Source organism: Pelophylax lessonae (assembly GCF_965119305.1).
Source record: "Pelophylax lessonae genome assembly, chromosome: 2".
Classification (NCBI taxonomy): Eukaryota; Metazoa; Chordata; class Amphibia; order Anura; family Ranidae; genus Pelophylax; species Pelophylax lessonae.
In genome coordinates this window covers 373,220,870-373,243,949 of record NC_138769.1, presented here as the reverse complement: position 1 = coordinate 373,243,949, position 23,080 = coordinate 373,220,870, and the positions used below count along the sequence as shown (strand labels likewise).

At 43.6% G+C, this 23,080-nt stretch overlaps 1 protein-coding gene across 1 annotated transcript in view; it reads left to right on the top strand.

The window, feature by feature from the left end:
- Window positions 1-23,080, top strand: part of ELOA (elongin A) — a gene marked incomplete at its 5' end in the record, with an annotated part of 60,898 nt that overhangs the window by 11,936 nt on the left and 25,882 nt on the right. Inside the window, 3 exons of the mRNA XM_082248528.1 lie at window positions 18,913-18,969; window positions 20,989-21,101; window positions 21,210-22,125. Coding sequence (XP_082104654.1) covers window positions 18,913-18,969; window positions 20,989-21,101; window positions 21,210-22,125 — 1,086 coding nt within the window. The remainder of the gene's footprint in view (window positions 1-18,912; window positions 18,970-20,988; window positions 21,102-21,209; window positions 22,126-23,080) is intronic.

The following is a 23,080-nucleotide window of genomic DNA, read 5'->3' as shown; positions in this document are numbered from 1 at the left end:
GAGCTAAGTTCGGGGATGTGAAAAGAAGACTCAGAGATCTCAAACTCCAATATGCTATGCTGTATCCTTCCAAGCTTAGAGTTGTTGCAAGAGATGAAGTCTTATTTTTTGACAAACCCGCTGCAGCGGCCCAATGGCTGGATGCTAATGGCAGAGCGTTGAGAGCTGCCCCCTCTCCTAGGCGTGGGGCATCGTGAACATTTCTCTTTTGTCCTTTACATTTAACGTTGCTCCCCCCTTATGATTGAGGGGGGCTATTTCCTCCACACTCCTGGGCAGGCGGATGCCACCCTACCACGACTACTGCTATGCGTTTGGAACTGCTCGTGGTTCTTGAGGAGATTGCTTTACCAGCTGTAATCCCTCACTGGTTTCCCCCTTTTGGTCCTAGTTGGAACGCATCCTTATGACTTCCCTCCTCCTCTTCACGTGACCCCCCCCCCCCCGTGTCCCTTTTGCCCTTCTGAGTTTGTCTTCACTGGATTACATTTATTCTCACGTGTGAATCCCTGCAACGCAGATACATGGTCCTGCCCATTCTTGCTGTGTGCGTTTTTGCGGCTGTGGAGTGAGACTTCCCTTTTCCATGCCTGGACTGTGTCAATATCATGGGCCCTGACTACCTCACTGCCAATACATGGGAGATGCGGCGGCTGTCAGAGCCCCCTGCTCGCCGCGCAGGTCTCCCACTGCAGTTTCTCCTCTGGGACTATGCCTTAGTCTTACCCATGGCTGATACGCTTTGTGTACTCTCCTGGAATGTCAGGGGCCTCAACAACCCCGCTAAAAGAACTGTGGTTCTCCGGAACATTAAAAGGTTGCAGGCTGACATTGTGTGTCTCCAGGAGACCCATGTGGCTCCTGCAAGCATGTATTACTTTGCGAAGGGGTAGGGTAAGTTGGCGCTGCCAAATTATGTAAATAAATCAATGGGAGAAATGTGTTCTCTATAAACACCAAATAAATGCAGACAATTCAATGCAATTAATAGACGGTGTTGTTGATAAACACCAAATAAATAAGGATAATTGCACTAGATCAATAGATAAAAATTCATACAGTGATGAAATAAACTCTGATAAAAATACATATGAGTGGTGTAGTGCAAGATTAAAGTGACTGGTGACAGTTAAAGGAGCATAAAACTAAAATGCAGTTGTACGTGGCAGTGGTGGTGCTATGTGACTAATAAAAATTTAGAAGTATCCCAAGTGAAAAATAGATGAATATATATAAATAAATATAGATTATTTGATACCACGTGAATAAATTACTTAATTAAAATAGAGGTGTGTAAGATAATACTCAAATAGTGATATAAAATCCAAAAAAAACAAATATCAATAAACCAGTGATATATAGTGAATCGAAAAATTAATACGTGTATATAATTAAATCAATATATGTGATCCAGTAAAAAAGTCCATATAAGTTAATTTAGTATCCGAAAAAAGTCCATAGGTGAAATAATTATAATAAACCGCAGAGATAAAAACAGTCCTTCTTAAAGGAGAAAAGTGTATCCCAGAGGTGGCTTCAGAACGTGGATGCTGGGTGAGGAAATCGGTGCTCCCCTCTCAATAATTCCCGCACTCACCAGAGAGCGGCACCCATACAGAGGTAACCAGTGTTGGAACCTTAGGGTGGATCCCTCAGCCAAACCCGGTTACAGTCTCCACTCCTCCTGGGATTAGTCCTACTTTCTCTCTCCCATAGATATGTTTAACAACGATATGTCATCTCAGGCAACACTCCAAATGGTATATAGATGTCCGATGGTATGAAGAAAAAAACCTCTATATAGTGATGTACCGTTTGAAATCGTTGCATTTATTAACAAATATCAAAAGTACTCACATTTAAAACCAAATTGTAGTGACCGTAGGTGAGTAGGGGCCGCAAAACCCTCGTTCAGCGGCACTTCCGGGACACCGTGCGCCTCACCAACCGGTTATGCATCTCTCGAATACACTCGGGCGGAACTGACGTACCTACGCTCTACGCGTTTCGTCATCAACACTGATGTCATCAGGAGCAGCGTGAGGTTATGTGAGTTCCGCTGAATATATACCAAAAGGTTACCTGGCAACCGGAATGTATCATCCAATAGAAATAATGTGACAGTGCGTCATTAGTTGCTGGGCAGAATCCGTATATGCAAAGTTATAAGGAAAACTGAGTACCGACCTTTTCAGTTCGTTCGCCAATGGGTAAAAATTAAAGAGTTTGATCATTAGTTGCTAGGCAGAGAACTGATATGTAAATGGTACGGAACTCCAGCAAATCGCGCTAGTACGTTCAACTATAACCTTTCACTCGTTGTCAGGCGAAGAGAATCTTTTATTAAATTAAAAATTATATAATTGGTTTAAAATTGAGGAGGAACAAATGTTGATAAGTAAGAGGAATATTTGGTATATTATAAAATTTCATTGGAAGTAATTTATATGTTCTTAAAAAAATGCTAAAAAATCTCTTGGATATGGATATGAACTCGATATTTAAGGTTAAGTGTTATGAATTTAATAGAGCATGGTGGGAGGTAAATCTTTTAATGTTTTATAGGCACGAGTTAATTATTTAATAAAATGTTAGTTCAATATTAATAACCGGGGAATTATAAATATATATGGATAAAATAAGGATAATATACGGGACAATGTAAGAAGTAAGACCAATTAAATTTGAGGTGATTGTGTGGTAAATCATGTATACTCACAAATAATAAAATTATGTAAAAGTCTAAAATTTAAAGTATTCCTGTGGCCATATAACCTTTTGTACAGTAAATAATATTGACAAATACATATCTATTCATAACCCATTCAATAAATAGTCTTAAATTTAGACAGATGCATATCTTTTCATAACCAACAAACATATGTAAATCAAGTATCTTATAAGTACATAAATCTCAATCCTTTAGTGTAATGAAAGAAAGTATAAGTAAGGATAGGGATATTGAGCAGTAATTTCATTTACATGGTGTTCATATAGGACCGCAAAATTCTTAGTATGGAAAAAATTGTTTCGGAAAGGTTATATGTGAAATCTAAAAAAAAAAATGTCTAAAAAAAAAAATGTGAAAAGTACATATGTATAAAAAACTACAGAGGTATGTATAGATATAAATGTAAGGCCTTCTATTAGGATGTCGAACTTTAAAACTATATGGACCCTAAAAACTTTTGGTCCTAGTTGGACGCATCCTTATGACTTCCCTCGTCCTCTTCACGTGGCAAACGGATTACATTTATTCTCACGTGTGAATCCCTGCAACGCAGATACATGGTCCTGCCCATTCTTGCTGTGTGCGTTTTTGCGGCTGTGGAGTGAGACTTCCCTTTTCCATGCCTGGACTGTGTCAATATCATGGGCCCTGACTACCTCACTGCCAATACATGGGAGATGCGGCGGCTGTCAGAGCCCCCGCTCGCCGCGCAGGTCTCCCACTGCAGTTTCTCCTCTGGGACTATGCCTTAGTCTTACCCATGGCTGATACGCTTTGTGTACTCTCCTGGAATGTCAGGGGCCTCAACAACCCCACTAAAAGAACTGTGGTTCTCCGGAACATTAAAAGGTTGCAGGCTGACATTGTGTGTCTCCAGGAGACCCATGTGGCTCCTGCCAGCATGTATAACTTTGCACCCAGTATGTTCAGTTATGAATGCCATTCTGTTTATTCTAGTTACTCTAGGGGGTCTGTGTGCTTGTTCAGAAAGGTGTGCAATTTACCTGTTTACATTCTGTGTTAGACCCTGAGGGTCAATTTAAGTTTCAATGGTTTTTATTGAGTTTTGTGAGAAAAAGAGTTTACAGCGCACAAAAGAGCCGACATGGCTCAACCATATTCTTTAAAGACATTAAACTGCACGGAATACATAAAATACAGCGGTGCCAATTCAGAAAGTCACAATAGCAAAAATGAGAAACCAACAAATCAGTACAAGACATTGTATGCTCAGGCTGGTCATCCAGCAAATGAAGCGAAAACATAGAGACAGCGCCCCCTCCATATTACACTAAAGGGCAGGCGGTCCGGGCCCGAACCCCCCCCCGGCGCCCCTACGGGAACATACTGCGCCCCTGGGGGAGGACGGCCCCCGACCCCGACCCCAGTACCAAGCCCTCAACTAGTGGGGGGCGTAGCCTGTCATCCGTGCACTATCAGAAAGTACCAAAGGAAGAAAAGAAGAAACAGAGGGAACAGAACAAGACCAGGGAGAAAAGAGGAAACAGCAGAGGAGGGTAGCAGGAGTGGGAAAAGGATAGAAACAACAACGGCTGGTGAGAAAATAGAGGGTCGACACCCAGGTCCCGCTCACCCCTAAGGGGGAAGTTTCCCCAACTGAGGGTCAATTTAATGTTATGCTATGTTGGGTGGCGAGTCTGACTTGCGTACTTGCGGCAGTCTATGTCCCGCCCCCCTACTCAGCCGGGGTGTTCCGGTTGGTGCTGGACCAGATGGCTAGGTTTCCAGATATGCCTTTATTGATGATAGGGGATTTTAATACTGTCATGGACGTTACATTGGATAGATTTGCTCCGCGATCCGTTGGTCCTCTGCCCGCAAGGAGCTCTACTGGCAGGGGGAGCTCGGACTGACGGACGTCTGGCGGACGGGCAATCCAAGGGTGCGGCAGTTTTCCTGCTTCACGGCCGCTCATTCTGGCCTCTCCTGGATTGACATGGGGCTGGGTAATGATCGTCTCTTGCCTTTGGTGGTCTCGGCGGGCTATGAGCCAAGGATGGTTTCTGACCATTCCCCGCTCTGGGTCTGCCTGGCCCTCCCCGTTCAACAGGGTAGGCCTCTGTGGAAATTAAATGCTTTTTGGCTGACGCTCTTTCCTAGCCTTGATCCTCTCCTGACCCAACTGTCCTCCTTTTTTAGACAAAACTTAAATTCTGCTGACATTGGGGTCATGTGGGATGCTGCCAAGGCATTCATGAGGGGACACTTTATTGATATCATCAACTGAATAAAAACCAAAACAAAGGTTTGGGAAAATACGGTCCTGGCTGAGGTTACGAGGTCGGAGGCTGCCTACATTGCTGACCCCTCCGAGGCCACCCAGAGGTCATGGTTGGCAGCTCAGACCCTCTCTGGTACGGTATCGCTGCAGCGGGCGGAGAATAAGCGTTTCTTTCTGCAGCAGAGGTACTTCGAAGAGGGTGAGGTTGAGCGCCCCCCTGACGGAGGACGAGGTGCACACTGCTCTGGGGTCTGCTCCGAACGGTAGATCACCGGGGGCTGATGGCATCCCCTCGGAGGTCTATAGTAGGTATGCGGAGCAGTTGATACCTAGACTGATCCAAGTGTATAACTCTGTGCTCCGGGAGGGGAAATTGCCGGTGTCTATGACTGAGGCTATTGTTGTCCTTCTCCTGAAACCTGACAAGGATCCGACCTTACCTGACTCCTACAGACCTATTTCTCTACTTACGTCGGACGTCAAGATCTTGGCAAAGATTTTGGCATCTCGGCTTTCCCAGGTTATACATAAGGTTATTCATCGGGACCAATCGGGCTTTATCCCTGCTCGTTCGACAGCACTGAATCTCGACGCCTCTTTCTTAATCTTCAGATACCGGTAGACAATCCTGGAAATAGAGCGATTTTTTTCGTTGGACGCTGCCAAGGCGTTCAATAGCGTTGAATGGAAATACCTATGGGCAGTGCTTCGTCGCTTTGGCGTAGGGGAGACTTTCCTTCTTTGGGTGCAATTGTTGTACACAGGTCCCACGGCTAGGCTGCGATTTAATGGGGAACTGTCTGGGCCCTTCGGTCTGCATAGGGGTACCCGGCAGGGCTGCCTGCTATCTCCACTGCTGTTTGCCATGGCTTTGGAGCCCTTAGCGGCACGGGTCCAGGCCTCCTCTGGGATTGTGGGGTTCAGACGGGGTACACGGGAAGATGTTATCTCTTTATATGCAGATGACACTCTCCTTTACCTGGGGGATACTCAGGATTCCCTATGCACAGTAATGTCCCTTATAGACTACTTTGGTTTGCTTTCGGGCTTTGCTTTCGGGCTTTTCTATCAATTGGGACAAATCGGTGCTAATGCCTCTGGACCCGCTTCCTGCCCCTCTACCCTCGTGTGCGTCGTCGGTGAGAGTAGTGGACAGATTCAAATACTTGGGGATACAGGTATCACCCGATCCCTCTGTCTACTTGACATTGAATTTTAGTGCCTATGCTGCAGAAACTTCGCTCTAAATGCACGAGTTGGTGCAAATTGCCGCTCTCTGTTGCTGGCCGTATCAACCTTATTAAGATGGTGTGGGCGCCCCAATTGCTGTATGTTTTCCACAATACCCCTGTGTGGATACCTAAAAGATGGTTCCATAGAATTGAATCTCAGTTCCGGGAACTGATATGGTGTAAGAAGGTTGCCAGAATTAAGCTAGCCACTCTCCAGATGGGGAAGGATGGGGGCGGGCTAGCGGTGTCGAACCCCCGGGTGTATTTCCTGGCCTCCCAGGTTCAACACATGGGAGGCTGGGGGAAACCGGACCCACTGGATCCCGTTGGAGCCATGTTGGCTCTGGCGGGCTCCCCATCCCCTGTACTTGTCCATTTGGAGGCTGGATTTGCACACCTTCCGGCTGGTATGCCGACAATTGCTCTGCTTCAGATGGTGTGGCGGTGTGTCAAGGCGATGCTCCGAGTTGGGGGTTTCCTCCCTGAGACCCCCATCTGGGACATTCGGAACTATAAGGAGCTCCTCCACTTGGAGGGTGCAGAAGTCTGGAAGATGTCAGGAGTATGCTTCATGACGCAGCTGTTTAGGGGACAGGTGCTGAAATCCTTCCAGGAAATGCAGAGGGAATTCAATGTGCCACAACAGCATTTTTTTTGATTTTTGCAACTTAGACATGCTATTTTGGCTCATGCCAGACTCACAACGTTACAACTCACCCCTCATTGACTGCTGGGAGATGTATTTCAGGCCTCTGATAAGAAGGGTATGATCTCTGATATATATGCTGCCCTTCTGGGCTCCCTTCAGGACCCGGCCACTCTCCCTGCCAGGGCGGCTTGGGAGGAGGACCTTGGGCCCATCAATGGGGAAACATGGGAACTGTGCCTTTCCTCCGTTCCCTTGGTTTCGGTCTCGGCTTCGCAAAAGGTTTCCCACCTTATGTTATTCCACAGAGTGTATAGGACGCCTGTTAGGCTTCACTGTTGGGGCCGTCGGCCTACTCCTCTCTGCCCGAAATGTGATAGGGAACAAGGAACATTGATACACATGTTATGGCGCTGCCCCAAGCTGTTCAGATACTGGTCCACGGTTATAGCCACGATATCCAGAGTTTATAACTTTCAACTACTACGTGATCCGGTGATTTGCCTACTTGGGGCTCTGGAGGTGGAATCCTTGACCCCTAGTGCCCACGTGGCTGTCATTAGGCTGTTGTACATAGCACGTAAACTCATAGCCAGATACTGGATCTCCTCCAGGGTCCCTTTGGTACAGCAGTGGATTACTCAGGTTAATAGCTCCTTAATCAGGGAAAAATTGACATATCAACACAGGAAGGCACAAAAGAAATTTTACTCACTCTGGCAGCCTTAGCTGGATGATTCGGCCTTGGCCCCTCCACAGCTGGTTATGCACAGGCTTCTTGAAGTTTAATTTAGAAATGTTTGGAAGGTTGCAGGTGATTACAGATAGTGAAGCGTCTTTCCCTTCCCTCCCCTCTTTTATCTCTCTACTACCCTGTAATCAGTTTCTGCCTTCCCTTGCTCCTTCCCCTCTTTCCCTCCCCTCTATTTTTGCCTTTACCCTACTTATGTCTCAGTGCTTTCCACTTAGCACCTTGCGCATATGGAAGTTTATGTATGTTGGGTTACTATATAGTTTCTTATTGCTTTGTGGCTTATTATGGGTTCATTGTACTGATATATGATGCAACAAACAAGGTCTTTATTTTGCTTATGACTGATACGGTTTGTACAATGTTCGCTTTTATTCTTAAATAAAAGTTTTATTTTCTTGAAAAAAAAAAAACCCCATGATTTCTCTTTCGTTCATTGACAGACACAGCTCCTGATTCTTCTTAACCATTAGGTTATACTTCCCACTACAGGAGTAGAACACTAGGAAGGAATAAGCTTGACTATGCCTATGGGCAGTCCCAGGGGGTATACATCCTCTCTCAGCTATAGGCACTCAGATTTTTTTCTGCCTAGTCAGGAGTAAGGACCTCGTTCCTTGTTGGGATTTCTGGTCCTGGCAATTTTTTAATTTTCAATGGAATTGTTTTCCTCTTTTATTTTTTCGTTACTGTGAGAACTACAATCAAGTGCTGGACTTGGCAACGAACATAATTTTTTTCTGATGCTTTCCCAACCCTCATGGATAATATAGATCCTTGGGGTCCCCCCAGTCTGGCCAGCGAGCGCGTGCAGACCGCAGCTCCGCGCTAGGTCAGCCACGACATAGCCCCACTGGACTGGCACTGGCCTGAGAGTTAAACATCTAGCAAGGGCGCATATGAACTGGCTTCGGCCAGTCGCAGTGTTTCCTTCTGGCCGACAGCACCCGCATTACGATAGAGCAGTGGCCTGTCTGCAGCGGTGCCCACCCTGTTCCTGGTGTGATAAGTAGCTGTCCCCCCCCCCCACTACCCCTGGAGGGTTTTGGGGTGGACGTTGGCACCTCCCTGGGATGGTCGGACCTCTCCCTTCCCCCCAGCCCTTCTAAAATTTCAGTCACTGTGGGTCCCTGAGTGCTCAGATAGTGAGGATGTTTCCTCTGCTCTTCTAGCCGCACTTAAATAGGTGCTGGTCGATGCACTCTTTGTGTCTGTGCGTGAAACTTGAGGTTGCGGCCGGTGCCGTGTCAGAGGCCCCGGTTCCTTTTGGCACCCACAGGCCCTCCAAAGCGGCGAATATGTCCCTCTTTCTGCTTACCTTGACAACATTGTCACAAACAGTGAGGTTGTCCAAAACGCAGTGGTTGCTAGGCGTTTTTTTGCTTGTGGTATCCTTATGAGGATTGAGTTACCTTCATCCCGGTTAAGGAGTCCTCGACCTTCACAGGTCAAGCTAATAAGGGGGCAGATACTTTTCTTCCGCAGGCTACCATAGCAGGACCGTATAATCTCTGCTATTACACAGGGGAGAATGACAGGCGGCTGTGTTTACATTAGCCGCCTGCCTTTCTCCCGGTGTAACTGACGATCGCGAGTGAGCGTCGGACATCGGGTCTGCTGCTCACACACGCGGGGGGGGGGGGATCCATGAGCGAGCGGGAGCGCGCCTCCGGCGGCGCGCGCTCGCTCCCTAGAGCCTCACAGGCTATCGATGTAGACCTACCTTTGCCTGTGAGGGGCTGACTGCCGACGTAAATAGTCGTTAGGCAGTCGGCAAGTGGTTAAGGTCGATTTACTAAGGGAAAATAGGCTGTTTATTTTGCAAGGTAATTTTTCTACAAACTTTGTTAATGTGGAGAAACTTCACTTTGCAAAAAATAAAGAATCGTGCACTGAAAGAAAAAAAACATGGCATTTTTATTTGCTCATGATTGGATTATAGGTGTCAGCAGAGCTTCACTTCATTCGCCAAGCTCTGGGGAAAATCCCCTTGCAAATTGCAACTTCCCCTGCAAAATCTCCATTTGTCTTTAGTAAACCAAGCCCATTGAGTAACTCCCCTGGAGCAATTATGCCCATCGGAAAAGTCAGAGAATAGGTAGAAGGGTAGAGAAGCCCTTATCTGCATACTTTTTCAAGGTCTTTGGTTCAAAGTATTGAAGCCAGATAGTCCGCTTTAAAGGCAATCAACTAGATGTACAGAATGGAAAATGGCAGAGGCAACTTCATGGTTCTTTAGGAAAAGGAGGGCTCCCGCAAATACGGCTTTTTTTTTTTTTTTTCTCTTCTTTACCCCTTCTCTGGCTTGGGCAGTTCAATGCTGCTCTCTACTTTTAATACACTATGAATAAAGGGCGCTGTGGTCATGTTCTTAAGGGGGTGGGACCATAAAAATCTTTCATACAATGAACAAAATTATAAGCGTAACACACTTGTTTTTGCCCCATTTTTCATGAGCTGAACTCAAAGATCTAAGACTTTTTCTATGTACACAAAAGGCCTATTTCTCTCAAATCTGTCTAAATCTGTGTTAGTGAGCACTTCTCCTTTGCCAAGATAATCCACCCTCCTCACAGGTGGGGCATATCAAGATGCTGATTAGACAGTATGATTATTGCACAGGTGTGCTAAGCTTAGGCTGGCCACAATAAATGGCCACTATAAAATGTGTAGTTTTACTATATTGGGGGGTCCGAAAACCAGTCAGTATCTGGTGTGACCACCATTTGCCTCACGCAGTTCTAAACATCTCCTTCCCATAGAGTTGATCAGGTTGTTGATTGTGGCCTGTGGAATGTTGGTCCACTTCTCTTCAATGGCTGTGCAAAGTTGCTGGATATTGGCAGGACCTGGAACACGCTGTCCTATACGCCGATCCAGAGAATCCCAAACATGCTCAATGGGTGACATGTCTGGTGAATATGCTGGCCATGCAAGAACTGGGATGTTTTCAGCTTCCAGGAATTGTGTACAGATTCTTAAAACATGGGGCCATGCATTATCATGCTGCAACATGAGGTGATGGTCGTGGATGGATGGCACAACAATGGGCCTCAGGATCTCGTCACAATATCTCTGTGCATTCAAAATGCCATCAATCTAATGCACCTGTGTTCGTTGTCCATTAAATCTGCCCATACCATAACCCCACCGCCACTATGGGCCACTCAATCCACAAAGTTGACATCAGCAAACTGCTCACCCACACAATGCCATACACTCTGTCTACCATCTGCCCTGTACAGTGAAAACCGGGATTCATCCATGAAGAGAACACCTCTCCAAAGTGCCAGGCGCCATTGAATGTGAGCATTTGCTCACTCAAGTCGGTTACAACCATGAACTGCAGTCTGGTCGAGACCCCAATGAGGACGACGAACATGCAGATGAGCTTCCCTGAGACAGTTTCTGATTGTTTGTGCAGAAATTCTTTGGTAATGCAAACAGATTGTTGCAGCAGTTGTCCGGGTGGCTGGTCTCAGACGATCTTGGAGGTGAAGATGCTGGATGTGGAGGTCCTGGGCTGGTGTGGTTACACGCGGTCTGTGGTTGTGAGGCCGGTTGGATGTACTGCCAAATTCTCTGAAACGTCTTTGGAGACGGCTTATGGTAGAGAAATGAATATTCAATTTATGGGCAACAGCTCTGGTGGACATTCCTGCAGTCAGCATGCCAATTGCACGCTTCCTCAAAACTTGTGACATCTGTGGCATTGTGCTGTGTGATAAAACTGCACATTTAAGGCTGCATTCACATGTCAGCTTATAATCGCGGGCAGAACCCCCGCAGTTCCGCCCGCGATTCGGAGATTTATTGCAAATCGCGGGACGCCTAGCGTTGCCCGTTGATTTGCAATAGCCCCCCAAACGCCGAGCGATGTTGCCGCGATTTACGCCCGCCGAATCGCGGTAACATCGCGCAAACAAAATCGCGGGACGCAATACGCTCCAAAAAAGTACAAGAGCTTCTTTGGAGCGTATTGCGTCCCGCGATTTTGTTTGCGCGATGTTGCCGCGATTCGGCGGGCGTAAATCGCGGCAACATCGCTCGGCGTTTGGGGGGCTATTGCAAATCAACGGGCAACGCTAGGCGTCCCGCGATTTGCAATAAATCTCCGAATCGCGGGCGGAACCGCGGCGGTTCTGCCTGCGATTATAAGCTGACATGTGAATGCAGCCTTAGAGTAGCCTTTTATTGTGGCCAGCCTAAGGCACACCTGTGCAATAATCATGCTGTCTAATCAGCATCTTGATATGCCACACCTGTGGGGTGGATGGATCTCAGCAAAGCAGAAGTGCTCACTAACACAGATTTAGACAGATTTGGGAACAATATTTTGGAGAATTAGGCCTTTAGTGTACAAAAGTCTTAGATCTTTGAGTTCAGCTCATGAAAAATGGGGACAAAAACAAAAGTGTTGCGTTTATAATTTTGTTCAGTGTTGTATATCCACATCTTCTGGGTCGAATGACTCCATCTGGGATTCTGAGGACATCTTGTGGTGAAAGAGAAGCGCTGCTTTTTGATTTAAAGGAAAGTATTGCATTCTGAGCTGCCTTTATTTTTATTTTTTATTTTTTTTGTAGCTGAGTCTGAAACAGAGTATGTATCTATATTAATATTTTTCATTTTGGAAGTCTAGGTGCTCTTGCACATGTGTGTGTGTGTGTGTGTGTGTGTGTTTTAGGCTATCCCTTTCTGCTTTACTGAAAAAGTCTTATTTGGGGTGTTTAATAGCTCAGACCCCAATTAGCGAACACAACTGAATCTGAAGCCCCCCCCCCCCCCTTTCTGCCTGTTCTGTTCAGATGTACAATACAGTTTCAGTTGGAAAAAGTAAATTGTTGGCACCCTGCTCTCTCTTTAGAAAACCAATGCCTGCTATGTAAATCCTGTAAATGGTGCACACTGCATTTAAGGGTTATTTGTAAAACAACTTTTTGAGTAGAAATTTGTTGGATCTTAAACATCAAATTTAAAAAAAAATTGGCCCCAATCCATTATGGTTTTACTTTATTCTTACTATTCCAGCCAAGTGTGGGAAGGTAGGGAGGACTCTACTACTCTTCTTAGGTCACAGCAGAGCCTTCATTTCTCTGATGCGCATGGCTGGGTCACTGAAATCAACAGACTGCACATATAAGAGCTTACATTGTGCCCTTAGTTGCCTGAATGACGGCAGCTGATGGGAAGGCTTGGGCTTGCTCGTTCCCAGGCTCCTGTGCACCCAGTACACACTTTGACCATAAACAACATATATCTTAAAAAAGCCATGGGAGCATTTATCAGTGACACACAAAAAAAAATCATTTGTTTTCTTAAACAGTGCCCTGTCCTTGCAAATCAAAGAGATTTGAGAAAAAAAATTGTTAAAAAAAAAAAGTTTGTGCAGAAAAAAAAAAATGAAAAAGATTGAAAATGTATAAAACTTTAAATATTAATGGTTAAAAAAATAGAAATATTCATTAAAGAAAATCATCAGAAAAATAACAACACTGAGAAAAGCTATTTTGGAGCTAACTACAATCATCAGAGAAATAATAACAAAGAGGAAAGCTATTTTGGAGTTAACTACAGGTTAAAGAGGAAGTAAACCCTCCTCTGCAACTTTTACCTATAGGTAAGCCTATGATAAGGCTTACCTATAGGTACTGTAAATATCTCCTAAACTTGCACCGTTTAGGAGATATTTACCTTAAATGCAACCAGTGACGTCACTGGCGCATGCGCTCTGAAGTAACGGCCGCTCGTGCCGTTCCTTCAGAGTCCCGTGCTGTGACCGTCGGCTCCCGCGTGCGGGAGTGACGTCACCGCGGCTCCGGCCAATCAGATGGCCGGATGCCGCGATCCCATCATACAGGTAAGCAGGCGGCATGGCGGGGGCTCATTCTAAGGTAAGTATTTCATAATGAGCTAGTATGCAGTGTTTCTCTTTCAGTTTGCAAAAAAAAAAAAATATATAAATATATATATATATATATATATGGGTTTAAAACCTCTTTAATAAGAGGCTTATAAAAAAATTTTTCATTTTTTTTTTTTTTTTTTACTGGTTAGGATGGTTTGACAGATGACTTATAAAGCAAAGTAGGGCTGGGTTCACAAATGTGGTTTCCCCACATCAAATTCGCATGACATGCAAATGTGACCGGCTCTCATTGAAGCCAGTTCCCACAGGTCCAGGGCAGCCAGGGAGCATCCTGTGCATTCTTGGGTCCAGTTCAGCTTTGAATTCAGGGAAAAATTCTGACCTGAATCGCAACTGAACCAGTAAACAGACACACACCGGACCCCAGGCACAAACCCCCAACCACACACATGTGAACCTGGCCTAACAGTTATTTTCTTACATGGTATTTCTAACTGAAACAAGAGTAGCTTCTATACAAAAAATAGTGCACCACTAGAGCTGCATAATTAATTGTTGAAAAAAAATTGCGATCTCAATTTAACCCCCCCCCCCCTCCCCCCTCACGATCTTAATCCAGCATTTCCACAATTCATGTTAAACAAGTGCAGAGCCGTTCTCTGCTCAGAGCTATGAAAAAAAAAAAAATAATAAAAAAAGACAGCAGGCAAAGTTTATTACAACATTCCTCAGTGCTGAGATAAAAAGAAACATTGTATCATTTGGTTCTTATAGATCAAAGGGATGAACTTTGGTCTGCAAATGAGGGCAGTTTAACCAATTAAAGACTAAGGCTGGCCATACACTATACAATTTTCTTATTCAATTTCCTTTAGATTTACCTTCAACCATGTAGTGCAAGGGCCTGCCTGACTGCATACAAATTGAAAGTGTTTTGGTTTGACCTCATATTATATGGTTTTGGTAAATCTAAAGGAAAGTTGAACAAGGAAATTGTATAGTGTATGGCCAGCCTAAGCCTATTTCTGACACTTGTGGCTTACAAGTTAAAAATCAGTATTTTTGCTAGAAAATTACTTAGAACCCCCAAACATTATATAATTTTTTTTTTTTTTTTTTAGAAGAGACCCCAGAGAATAAAATGCAGGTTGTTGCAATATTTTATGTCACACTGTATTTGCGGAGCGGTCTTTCAGAAGCAGTTTTTTGGGGAAAAATACACTTCAATCAATTAATTAAAAAAATATATATATATGCATTAAAGTTAACGCAGTTTTTTTGTATAATGTGAAAGATGATATGCCAAGAATCATGAGAGAATCTTGATCTCTATTTTAAGCAAAATTGTGTTTCTCGTTGTATCCAGAATCATGCAGCTCTTTTCACCACTGTGTAATATGCAAAGTATGTATAAAAAAAAATTTGAGAAATTGTACATATGATAAAAGCACTGCAGTTCTACACATGAAGAATGCAGTCATTCCTGGCGAAGTGGTGGGCATATGCGATACACGTAGAGTTTTACTCCACTGGTACTGCCTGTCATACAGTTCACTTACCTGGGAAGCACCACCTTGGCTTTTGATAGGGTATTTATGAGACTTGCAGGAATTGATTTACATGCACTTTAATATTGTTACACTGCTTATTCCTTGTCTTGTTCATGTCCGTTTTTAGCTCCTTCATATACATGTGACCTGGGTCATACCACCATGAGATTTGTATTAAATCTGCTGATGCTGGTTTATTAGGCACTTTAGTACTGATGCATTGGCATGGCATTTTTCTTTTAATTATTTTTAATTTTGCATGTACATATTCTTTAATTGCATTACTGCAGTACTCTTGTACTCTTTTACTCTATGTACTATTTCTCCAATACATTTTTTATATATTAGTGGTGCATATTATTAGTTTATTTATTTTTTTGTATAAAAAAGTATTCTTTTGTTTCTGTGGGTTGTGTTTCCCTTTATTGCTTGCACAGCCAGTGGTGCAGATTTTCTGTAGAGATTACATGGTATTTCCATTTATACTCTACAGCCTGTGAAGTGTTCAGAAGCTCAGTATTACACAGCAGTGGCTGCAGCTGCTGCTGATATATAAAGCAAGTCCCGGCTGTTATTCTTACAGCTGGGAGTTGCCTGCAATAGTAGTGGAGGATAAGTCCCCTTTCACACAGGCGGACCGTTCAGATCCGCCTGTCATTTTTTTTGGCGGATCTGAACGGTCCCCCCCCCCCCCCACGCATTCCTATGGGGCATCGGATGTCAGTGGAGACATGTCCGCTGACATCCGATCCGTCAAATCTGGACGGATGAAAACCCTATTTTCCATCCGTCCAGCAGATGGGATCGGATGAGAACGGACGTACAGTCAATTCCCATCCGATTTCCCCCATAGAGATGCATGGGTAACTGACAGCTGTGTCTCCGCACACAGCGCGGAGACACAGCTGTCATCCTCCTGCTCAGCGGGGGATCGGCGGATCGAACCCCCGTTGAGAAAAACGGAATCCGCCTGATGGACGGATAGTGTGAAAGGAGCCTTAGGAAGAAAAAAAAAAAAAAGGTCCATGGGCTGCTTGTTGGATTGTTGGACAGCCCTGCTAGACTACTGAAAAAATGCAGCTGCAGCATTGTCACTTTAAACATTTAAAATAAATCTAAAACCAAGAAGGTAAAAAGGAATATACTGTAAGTCCTTAGATGTGGTGACAGCATTAGTTCGTCTTTGAGCCCTGGTTCACACTGCACACCACATGTGATTTGCACAGGAATCGCACCACATTCCTGTGCAAATCACATGCAATGTTATTTGAGCCCAGCGTTTTAAATGACTCAAATCACATAGCTTCTGCATGAAAATGGTGTGGGCAGCTTTTTTTATGTTTGAATTGGAACCGGATTGCAATTTGCGACTTGCTTTTGGGGTGTGTTTCACTTTTAATTGACACCCACAGCAGATCGCATGAACACAGTGCAGTTACTATGCGGCGTGGGAAACGCACATGAGTCTGCATTTCCTGCACCACATCAGTATGACCCAGGGCTTAAAGCGAAGTACATTTTTAGCAAGTACAGTACAGAAAATACCTGTTGCTCCTGTCTAAAATCCAGTGTTCTTTCTCTAGACTAAAAATAAATCTCAAACGATGTTGTCTGCTTTCTCCGCAATCTTTGACCTACAAAACAGTGCCCCTCCATGTAATAGTGATGAGGAAAGGATGGTGTGTAGTGTGTAGATGGTGTGTAGCAGTGTGGTGCTAGGGTGACAGCGCTACTCCTCCATAGAAACGGGGCAGTGAGTGATTGTCACCCTTGGACAATGTGTGCATTCTGCGCCGAAACACCGGTTGGAAGTAACATTTTGAAAACCGAAAATCACCATAGCAAAGGACTGATATATTGCAATGTATTACATTTATTTTTTGAGGGGGTTAGATATGCTTTAGGTTTCAAGGTGACCAACATTACCCCTCTGAGCTCAGGATCCAGCTATAATCATGGTCACAGTGAGTGAAGGAACTCGTAGTTTCCAGGCACCATGCATTTCACAGGATGAGAACATGCATGTGCCACAGGAACCACCTACATATTCATGCAGTTTAGTAAGCTGTAGTAGATTTTTTTTAACTACTAGGATATCTAGTAGAAAAATATTATTTAGGTATTTTTTTTTTTTACCAGCCATGCAAAAGAGCGGACCTTCCACTTTTTTAGCCATGCAAAAATGCTTTTTTAATGTATTGGTGTAACCAGTTACAACTGTAAGGTTATCTATGTATGAGGGGCCATTCACATGTTTACAGTTCGTGCGATAACACACCATTTTTATTGGCACATTGGCGCACTAACCCACACACCTCCAATGCACATGTGCACCGACACCCTTAGCAACAAACTACCATGCGTTGTGGTACACTGTGTTAGAAAACATGCAGCATATCCTTTTTTTTTTTTATGGCCATTATGGCACACTGGTAGCCCATATGTGAATGGTCTGCCTTAACGCTAAGTGCCAGGACGTACCAGGTTGGCAAAGTGTGACTGGGCCCTGTATGTTTTCAGCCATAACGTGAGGCAGTTTAACCCCTTCAAGCTGACGGAACGCAAATATGCGGCTTCGGATTCAGGGGGTTGTACCAGGGTGATGCCTACAGCTAGAGGCATCACACCAGCACCGTTGTTTAGAGCTGACGGTCGGCTTTCTTGTAATAACAACCAATGTGGCTGAGCTGGAGGGGACGCCTTCTGCGGCTCGCCCGGCTCTCCCATCCCACCAGGAGACCCAAACTACCAAACGGCACATCCGCCGGCTTGCCGAAGACTCGAACAAAGCCACATTCGGCTTTGATCGGGTCTCCGATGTAAAAACCCGGAAGCGATGTCATGACATCACTTCCGGGTACTGGAGCCTTAAAGGCACCAGATTATAAAAGAAAAAATGACAGTATTCAAAACCGCCAAACTTGGCGTTTTGAATGCTTTTAAGTGCAGAGGAGGGTGTCTGTCACTGTCACAAGGGGTGTTTACATTCCTTGTGACAGCAATAAAAGTCATCAAAAAAATGTATTTAAAGGAACAGTGTAAAAAGAAAAAAATAAATAAGAAAAAAATGTAAAGCCTCTTGTCCCTCCGTGCTCACGCGCAGAAGTGAACGCATATGTAGGTTGCGCCCGCATATGTAAACTGTATTAAAACCACATATGGGAGGTATCGCCACGATCGTTAGAGCGAGAGCAATAATTCTAGCACAAGACCTCCTCTGTAACTCTAATTGGGTAACCGTTAAACATTTTTTAAAGCGTCGCCTATAGAGATTTTTAAGTACCGTAATTTGTCATCATTCCACGAGTGTGCGCAAGTTTAAAGCATGACATGTTAGGTATCTATTTACTCTCTATTACTCGGTGTAACATCATCTTTCACATTATACAAAAAAATTGGGCTAACTTTAAAGTTTTTTTTTTTTAATTCATGAAAATGTATTTTTTCCAAAAAAAATTCATTTAAAAGACCGCTGCACAAATACCGTGTGACTTAAAATATTGCAACGATCGCCATTTTATTCTCTAGGGTCTCTGTTAAAAAAAAAAATATATATATATATAATATATAATATAATGTTTAGGTAATTTTCTAGCAAAAAATACAGATTTCAACTTTTAAGCAAAAAATGTCCGAAAAAGGCTTAGGCATGAAGAGGTTAAGAGCAAGTGACATTGACCAAATGCTAAAAGCACTCTTTATGCTTTATTTGCAGAACAGCTCATCATGTTGGAGAATCCCTGTGACTAATTTTGGATCAATCCCATTTCCATATACAGTGCATGGGCTAGCAATATTTCTTCATGATAATATGTAGAGATTGGTTATTTATTGTCCACTTAGCAACATCTAGACATTTGTAACAACTACTTCCATTTTTTTCATTTGCAGCTTCTGAAGACACTGAAGAGGTTAGCAGAACTGCCTGTTACATTTGATATATTGGTGGTAAGGTTTTTTTTCATATTTTATGATTGTTTGTTATGAAATATATACATTAGTAGATTAATAAACATTGCATTGTTTAAGTGAGTTATTAATACATGTATTGCTCTTCATACCGTTCAATTGGAACTGGCATTGCTGACCTCCCCTAATTCTTATGCTCTGGACCTCTGTACTTTCAGTGACTAAGAACAAGTATCCAGTTCAGGACTTGCTGCAGTTTTTTTTCTTAGGCAGCAAAGCTTTTAGACACAGCCAGTCAACTAGCCTATTTGCCAGTAAGGCAGGCCAAACACTGAGCAAATTTCTTGTTGCAGGAAAGAAAGTTTCTTGATTCCCTGATCAATACAGTGTTGACAAGAAAATCGCTCCTGCGGAGTCATTGTCTTCTCCCGGCAGAGGAAGCTGTCCCCACGGGGGGAAGACCATGATTATTGCTAGTGGCTATACCAGCTGCTAAAGATAATCGTATGTAAAATCCGCCAAGCTGGTTGTACTCACGTTGATCAATCAATCAACTTGGGTACATTTAGCCTGCCCATACATGGTTCGATATAAGTGATAGTAACAGCGCTTGCCCTCGGTTATATAAAGATATACTAACAATAACAACGATCTAAAATGTATTAAATAAAGTTTTCGTATGCAAAAAAAAAATTAATTGACATCAATGAAGTGCTCAAGTGTTCCAAAAAATCTCATAAAGTTACTGATCAAAGTGCTAAAAGTGCTCCAAAGGATCCAAAAAAATGTGCTAAGGTGCTTCAAGTAAAGTGCTGAGATGCTTCAAGAGAGATCATGCGGTGCAGGGTGCCTCACTCCCCTCCTGTATCCCCACTCACCAGATATAATGGACCCACATCTTTTTCAGTCTGGGGGTCAATAAGGCTTATAGCTGGGGAGATAAAAGCCAACTCACTTGCTGGATACCGCCACACCACCGCTCTAGACGGCGTTCCTGGAAGAGCCTCAATGTATGATACAAGCCGAAATCTTATCTACTTCTTGTAAGGAATATTTTATTTCCGCAAAAAACTTTTATAAAACGGGCTTAACTATGGAACCTGTGCGTTTCATTTGAGTCCCTAAAGATCCTTTAACAAGCCGGGGTACAGCGGTGGTGTGGTGGTATCCAGCAAGTGAATTGGCTTTTATCTCACCAGCTATAAGCCTTATTGACCCCCAGACTGAAATAGCTTTGGGTCCATTATATCTGGTGAGTGGGGATACAGGAGGGGAGTGAGGCACACCTTGCACCACATGATTTGTCTTGAAGCACCTTAGCACTTTTTTTTGGATCCTTTGGAGCACTTTTAGCACTTTGATTAGTAACTTTATGAGATTTTTTGGAACACTTGAGCACTTTATTGATGTAAATGAGCTTTTTTGCACGTAAACACTTTATTTAATAATTGTTTATGATTGTTATTGTATCTTTATATGACTGTGAGGGCAAGCGCTGTTAGGCCCCGTTCACTTAGCAGCGACGCTACTTCCCGGGGCGACCTCCGAGGTCGCGGCGCGCTGCTCGCCCCGCGACCTCGGAGCGGCCGGCACGGACTTCATAACATTGAAGTCTATGACGGTCGCTCCGAGTCGCCCCAAAGAAGCTCCGGACCCTTTTTCTAAGTCGGAGCGACTTGTGTCGCTCCTATTAGAACGGGTCCGCAGCTTCCCTATGGAAGGCGACCTACGGCGACCTGTGAGGCGACCAGGTCGCCCCAGTGTGAACGGGGACTTACTATCACTTATATATGTTTTTTTTACTTGGTGAACAGCGGCTGCACATTTTTGTATTGTTGATAGCTGTATATGGGTTAATATTTGAATATTTCTACATGGTTAGAATCTCGGCAGATTCCTGCTGAACTGTCTGAGATTTGAACCGTCTAACTGCTTCCATATTTATTTTCGTACAGTAAAAGTCTTTAACAGGGGACTTCATGTTTCTGTGATTAAAACTGAAGTTTGAGAGGAACATTTTATCCTAAATCTTGTCTTCTGTGTTTTTATTTAATGTAGGAGACTGGGATAGGAAAGACAGTTAATGGACTGCGGAAACATGAGCTTGTAGGAGAGCTAGCAAAAAACTTGGTTGCTCAGTGGAAGAAATTAGTGCCGCAGGAGATTCCAAGGTAACCCTAAACTATATAGAAAAAATACTATTCTGGTAGCTAAAAAATGCAATTTTATCATTCAAACTGTGTAATAATATTTACCGTTCTTTAAATTTGCATATATAGAACCGCTGAACCAGAGGAGCGGGAGTACAGTAAAAGCAGTTCCAAGAAAAGACCACGATCCCCATCGCCAGAAGAAGACCTTAATGAATATGAAAATGAATTTGAGGACAGTTACAGGTCACCTAGTGGATCAGAAAAAGAACAGTATTCCGACCAGGAGGATTCAGAAGATGGCAGAGGTTATTCTCCTGAACCCACCTATAATTCACCAAATGTATCCAGCGACAGAGTTCTTAACTATCCCCACAAAGTGAGCAAAGAGCAGAAATCATCCAATAAAGAAAAGCACAAGTCAGAGACTAAAAGTCACAATCCAGAAAAAAAGAAAGAAAAACCATCTTTAAAAGAAATGCCGGACTTTCCATCCTATTCTGGAAGCAGCCGAGAGAAGCTGCCATCTCCAGAGAGCAGAGAGCACAGCCATAAAAAGGAAAAACATAGGCACACTGTTTCAAAGAACCAATCTGAGGATGCCTTAGATAGTAAAAAACTAAAGTATCATGACAAAGCAAAATCTGATAAACATAAAATGGACCATGAGAAAGGCAGAGTGTCAGAAAAGGATCAGGAGCCAGCACACAGAGAAAAATCAGAGAAGAGTAAAAAAAAAACAAAGCCGGGTGAACAAGGATCTCAGGAAAAGAAATCCGTCAAGATCTCAGTTCCACCAGCAGAGCCAGACTTGGAGGATGTTTTTGAGCAACCAACTATGTCTTTTGAATCCTATCTGAGTTATGACCAGCCCCAGAAAAAGAAGAAAAAACCCGTTCAGAAACCGGTAGCAATCACACCTGAAAAGAGCAACAAGAAAGTTAATGATGGCAGAACAGAACGTAAGGAAGGTTCCAAACATAAATCAAAGCCGTCCTCTGACCGAAAGGACAGAAAGGAAGCCTCGTTAGCCTTTCTAAGCAAGGTTAGATATGTCTTCTAACATACCAGTTTGTTTTGTTTGAAAAGTACAGTATCAGAATCCGCTTTATTGGCCAAGTATGTACAGGCATACAAGGAATTTGCCTTCGGTTTAAAATGGCTCTTAGTGTATTTTGTATGTGTGTACCAACACACATACAGTATATACTCACATGCATATGTATACATATATACACACACATTGAAACAGCAACCTAATATGCAAGTCTTAGTTAACCGCTAACCGCTTGCCGCTTGTACTTGCGGTGGTCAGCCCCGTGCAGGCAAAGTGACGTATGGGTACATCACTCGCCTGCAAGCCGATATGGGGTGAGCGCACACTGACGGAGATGCGCTCCCGCCCCCGCTCGTTTACTGTTACAGAGGGAGAAAGGCAGGCGGCTAATGTAAACAAAGCCGCCTGTCATTCTCCCTTGTGTAACAGCAGAGATCATACGGTCTTGCTATGTAGGATCGTAGATCTCTGCTGTTGCATGAAGAGCCACATCCCTGCACAGTAAGAAGCACGCCCCTAGAGACACACTTAGCCACTGCATCATTAATAAAGTTAACCCCTTCCCTGCCAGTGTCATACGTATAGCACTGATTACTGTAGTAATGTCACTGGTACCCCCAAAAGTGTCAAAAATTTCAGTCAAGGGTCCGATCTGTCCGCCGCAATGTCGCAGTCCCGCAAAAAAAAATCGCAGATCGCCGCCATTACTCGTTAAAAAAAAAAAGCAATAAAAATGACAAAAATCTTTCCCTTAGTTAGTAAACGCAATAAATTTTGCGCAAACCAATCAAAATACGCTTATTGCGTTTTTTTTTTTTTTTTTTACCAAACATATGTAGCAGAAAACAAATTGGCCAAAAATGTTAAAAAATTTTGATTTTTACATTTTTTTTGGGGGGGAATTTCATATAAAACAATGTAAAAAATATTTTTAATTTTGCAA